At 46.4% G+C, this 5,000-nt stretch overlaps 1 protein-coding gene across 1 annotated transcript in view; it reads left to right on the forward strand.

Annotated features, from left to right (window-relative positions):
* Positions 1-5,000, forward strand: part of LOC106596553 (sodium/mannose cotransporter SLC5A10) — a 326,022-nt gene that overhangs the window by 5,137 nt on the left and 315,885 nt on the right. Inside the window, 3 exon segments of the mRNA XM_045712524.2 lie at positions 1,646-1,705; positions 3,495-3,599; positions 4,814-4,919. Coding sequence (XP_045568480.1) covers positions 1,646-1,705; positions 3,495-3,599; positions 4,814-4,919 — 271 coding nt within the window.

Here is a 5,000-nt window from a genome sequence, read left to right on the forward strand (position 1 = left end):
GCAACATAGGACCAGCAGCATGCAGACAGACAGAGCAACATAGGACCAGCAGCATGCAGACAGACAGACAGAGCAACATAGGACAAGCAGCATGCAGACAGACAGAGCAACATAGGACCAGCAGCACGCAGACAGACAGAGCAACATAGGACCAGCAGCACGCAGACAGACAGAGCAACATAGGACAAGCAGCATGCAGACAGACAGACAGACAGAGCAACATAGGACCAGCAGCATGCAGACAGACAGACAGAGCAACATAGGACCAGCAGCATGCAGACAGACAGAGCAACATAGGACCAGCAGCACGCAGACAGACAGACAGACAGACAGACAGACAGACAGACAGACAGACAGACAGACAGACAGACAGACAGGTTAGGGTTAGGAGGTGTTACTATACAGACAGACAGACAGACAGACAGACAGACAGACAGACAGACAGACAGACAGACAGACAGACAGACAGACAGACCAACATAGGACAGACAGACAGACAGACAGACAGACAGACAGACAGACAGACAGACAGACAGACAGACAGACAGACAGACAGACAGACAGACAGACAGACAGACAGACAGACAGACAGACCTGAGTTACTGAGTAATTTACTGTTCAAAAGTTCAGGGTCACTGACAAAATATCTTTGTTTTTGAAAGAAAAACACTTTTTTTCCATTTAAAATAACATCAAATTGATCAGAAATACAGTGTTCCAACGACCCGTCGTGTTAGCTGTGATAGCCGTGCTAGCTGTGATAGCTGTGTTAGCTGTGCTAGCTGTGCTAACTGTGTTAGCTGTGCTAGCTGTGCTAGCTGTGTTAGCTGTGCTAGCTGTGCTAACTGTGCTAGCTGTGCTAGCTGTGTTAGCTGTGCTAACTGTGCTAGCTGTGTTAGCTGTGCTAGCTGTGCTAGCTGTGTTAGCTGTGCTAGCTGTGTTAGCTGTGTTAGCTGTGCTAGCAGTGTTAGCTGTGCTAGCTGTGCTAACTGTGTTAGCTGTGTTAGCTGTGCTAGCTGTGCTAGCTGTGCTAACTGTGCTAATCCAAGTTTATGGTTTTAAAAAAAGGTCAAAATTAAATACAGATCATAACTGTAGGTGCTGAACTCTCTGTGTCGTTTTAAAGCAATAGTCGTTTTCTGGTCCCTAAAACGTCTGAAACATTTAACTTGCTTTGACTGTGCTGTAGGTCACCTAACTGTTAGGTTACATGCAATACGCTTTGTGTGGACTTCACTGGACAGCGGTCGCTCTCTGGTTTTAAGATGAAAACAAATGTCTAGTTGAATTTATTCTGCCGCTGTGTCTAGTAGTAGTACCATCAACAGACAGCAGGGGGCAGTAGAACCTGTCTTCACAGTGGAAAGGCAGATACAGTGGATTCAGATCCCCTGACTTGTTGTCTCTACCTTCAGGTCTGTGTATCACAGTGGATTCAGATCCCTTGACTTGTTGTCTCTACCTTCAGATACGGTGGATTCGTGAAACAGACAGCAGGGGGCAGTAGAACCAGCTGGTTATTGTACAATACTCTCACAGTCTCTCTCTCCCCCTCCCTCTGTCTCTCTCTCTCTCTCTCTCCCCCCCCTCTCTCTCTCTCTCTCTCTCTCTCTGTGTCTCTCTCTCCTCTCTTTCTCTCCCCCAGGCCACCTATGTGTTGCTGGCATTGGCTTGGGTATTTGTACCTGTCTATGTGTCTTCAGGGGTGAGTTTACACACACACACACACACACACACACACACACACACACACACACACACACACACACACACACACACACACACACACACACACACACACACACACACACACACACACACACACACACACACACCCCCAGTCAGAGTGTTTACCTGCGCCCTGTCCTGCATGTTGCAGCAGGTTGTAGAATATCTGAGCTCCTCCCTGGACATTCCTCTGTTGGGCGTTAGACTGTGTGTTTATTCCAGTTCGGCACTGTTTAGATCTCATTAACAGACTGTGTGTTTATTCCAGATCTCATAAACAGCCTGTGTGTTTGTTCCAGATCTCCTAAACAGACTGTGTGTTTGTTCCAGATCTCATAAACAGACTGTGTGTTTATTCCAGATCTCATAAACAGACTGTGTGTTTGTTCCAGATCTCATAAACAGACTGTGTGTTTGTTCCAGATCTCATAAACAGCCTCTGTGTTTGTTCCAGATCTCCTAAACAGACTGTGTGTTTGTTCCAGATCTCCTAAACAGACTGTGTGTTTGTTCCAGATCTCCTAAACAGACTGTGTGTTTGTTCCAGATCTCATAAACAGACTGTGTGTTTATTCCAGATCTCATAAACAGACTGTGTGTTTGTTCCAGATCTCCTAAACAGACTGTGTGTTTGTTCCAGATCTCATAAACAGACTGTGTGTTTATTCCAGATCTCATAAACAGACTGTGTGTTTGTTCCAGATCTCCTAAACAGACTGTGTGTTTGTTCCAGATCTCCTAAACAGACTATGTGTTTGTTCCAGATCTCCTAAACAGACTGTGTGTTTGTTCCAGATCTCCTAAACAGACTGTGTGTTTATTCCAGATCTCATAAACAGACTGTGTGTTTGTTCCAGATCTCCTAACCAGACTGTGTGTTTGTTCCAGATCTCATAAACAGACTGTGTGTTTGTTCCAGATCTCCTAAACAGACTGTGTGTTTGTTCCAGATCGTAACTTATAAACAGACTGTGTGTTTGTTCCAGATCTCCTAAACAGACTGTGTGTTTGTTCCAGATCTCCTAAACAGACTGTGTGTTTATTCCAGATCTCATAAACAGACTGTGTGTTTGTTCCAGATCTCCTAACCAGACTGTGTGTTTGTTCCAGATCTCATAAACAGACTGTGTGTTTGTTCCAGATCTCCTAAACAGACTGTGTGTTTGTTCCAGATCTCCTAACCAGACTGTGTGTTTGTTCCAGATCTCATAAACAGACTGTGTGTTTGTTCCAGATCTCCTAAACAGACTGTGTGTTTGTTCCAGATCTCCTAAACAGCCTGTGTGTTTGTTCCAGATCTCCTAAACAGACTGTGTGTTTGTTCCAGATCTCCTAACCAGACTGTGTGTTTGTTCTAGATCTCCTAACCAGACTGTGTGTTTGTTCCAGATCTCCTAAACAGACTGTGTGTTTGTTCCAGATCTCCTAAACAGACTGTGTGTTTGTTCCAGATCTCCTAAACAGACTGTGTGTTTGTTCCAGATCTCCTAAACAGACTGTGTGTTTATTCCAGATCTCATAAACAGACTGTGTTTTTATTCCAGATCTCCTAAGCAGACTGTGTGTTTGTTCCAGATCTCCTAAACAGACTGTGTGTTTGTTCCAGATCGTAACTCATAAACAGACTGTGTGTTTGTTCCAGATCTCCTAAACAGACTGTGTGTTTGTTCCAGATCTCCTAAACAGACTGTGTGTTTATTCCAGATCTCATAAACAGACTGTGTGTTTGTTCCAGATCTCCTAACCAGATTGTGTTTTTATTCCAGATCGTCACCATGCCGGAGTACCTGGGTCGTCGGTTCGGAGGAGAGAGGATTAGAACGTACCTGTCTGTTCTCTCTCTGATGCTGTCTGTCTTCACCAAGATATCAGTAGGATATACTGTCTGTCTCTCTCTCTCTGATGCTGTCTGTCGGTCTCTCTCTCTGATGCTGTCTGTCTTCACCAAGATATCAGTACGATATACTGTCTGTCTCTCTCTCTGATGCTGTCTGTCTCTCTCTCTCTGATGCTGTCTGTCTCTCTCTCTCTGATGCTGTCTGTCTCTCTCTCTCTCTGATGCTGTGTCTCTCTCTCTCTCTCTGATGCTGTCTGTCTCTCTCTCTCTCTGATGCTGTCTGTCTCTCTCTCTCTGATGCTGTCTGTCTCTCTCTCTCTGATGCTGTCTGTCTCACTCTCTCTCTGATGCTGTCTGTCTCTCTCTCTGATGCTCTCTCTCTCTCTGATGCTGTCTGTCTCTCTCACTCTCTCTCTGATGCTGTCTGTCTCTCTCTGATGCTGTCTCTCTCTCTGATGCTGTCTCTCTCTCTGATGCTGTCTGTCTCTCTCTCTCTCTCTCTCTGATGCTGTCTGTCTCTCTCTCTCTGATGCTGTCTCTCTCTCTGATGCTGTCTCTCTCTCTCTGATGCTGTCTGTCTCTCTCTCTCTGATGCTGTCTGTCTCTCTCACTCTGATGCTGTCTGTCTCACTCTCTCTCTCTGATGCTGTCTGTCTCTCTCTGATGCTGTCTCTCTCTCTGATGCTGTCTGTCTCTCTCTGATGCTGTCTCTCTCTCTCTGATGCTGTCTGTCTCTCTCTCTGATGCTCTCTCTCTCTCTGATGCTGTCTGTCTCTCTCTGATGCTGTCTGTCTCTCTCTCTAATGCTGTCTGTCTCTCTCTGATGCTGTCTGTCTCTCTCTCTCTCTCTGATGCTGTCTGTCTCTCTCTCTCTCTGATGCTGTCTGTCTCTCTGATGCTGTCTCACTTTCTCTCTGATGCTGTCTGTCTCTCTCTCTCACTCTGATGCTGTCTGTCTCACTCTCTCTCTGATGCTGTCTGTCTCTCTCTGATGCTGTCTGTCTGTCTCTTTTGCTCTCTCCTCCCTCCTCTCTTCTCCCTCCTCTCCCCTATTCTCCCTCCCTCCTCTCTCTCTCCTCCCTCCCCCCTCTCTCCTCCCCCTCCTCTCTCTCCTCCCTCCCCCTCTCTCCTCCCCCTCCTCCATCCCCTCTCTCTCTCCTCCCCCTCCTCTCTCTCTCTCTCTCCTCCCTCCCTCCCCCCCTCTCTCTCTCCTCCCTCCCCCTCCTCTCTCTCGTCTCCCTCCATCAGACAGACCTGTATTCAGGGGCGTTGTTTGTACAGGTGTGTTTAGGATGGAACCTGTACCTGTCTACTGTTCTGATGCTGGTGGTCACTGCCCTCTACACTATAGCAGGTACAGATCTATACACTATAATCTATACTATATTCTACTATCCCTCCTCTCCCTCTACACTATAGCAGGTACAGATCTATA

The sequence above is a fragment of the Salmo salar genome, chromosome 02, assembly GCF_965601325.2.
Source record: "Salmo salar chromosome 02, fSalSal1, whole genome shotgun sequence".
NCBI classification, from domain to species: Eukaryota; Metazoa; Chordata; class Actinopteri; order Salmoniformes; family Salmonidae; genus Salmo; species Salmo salar.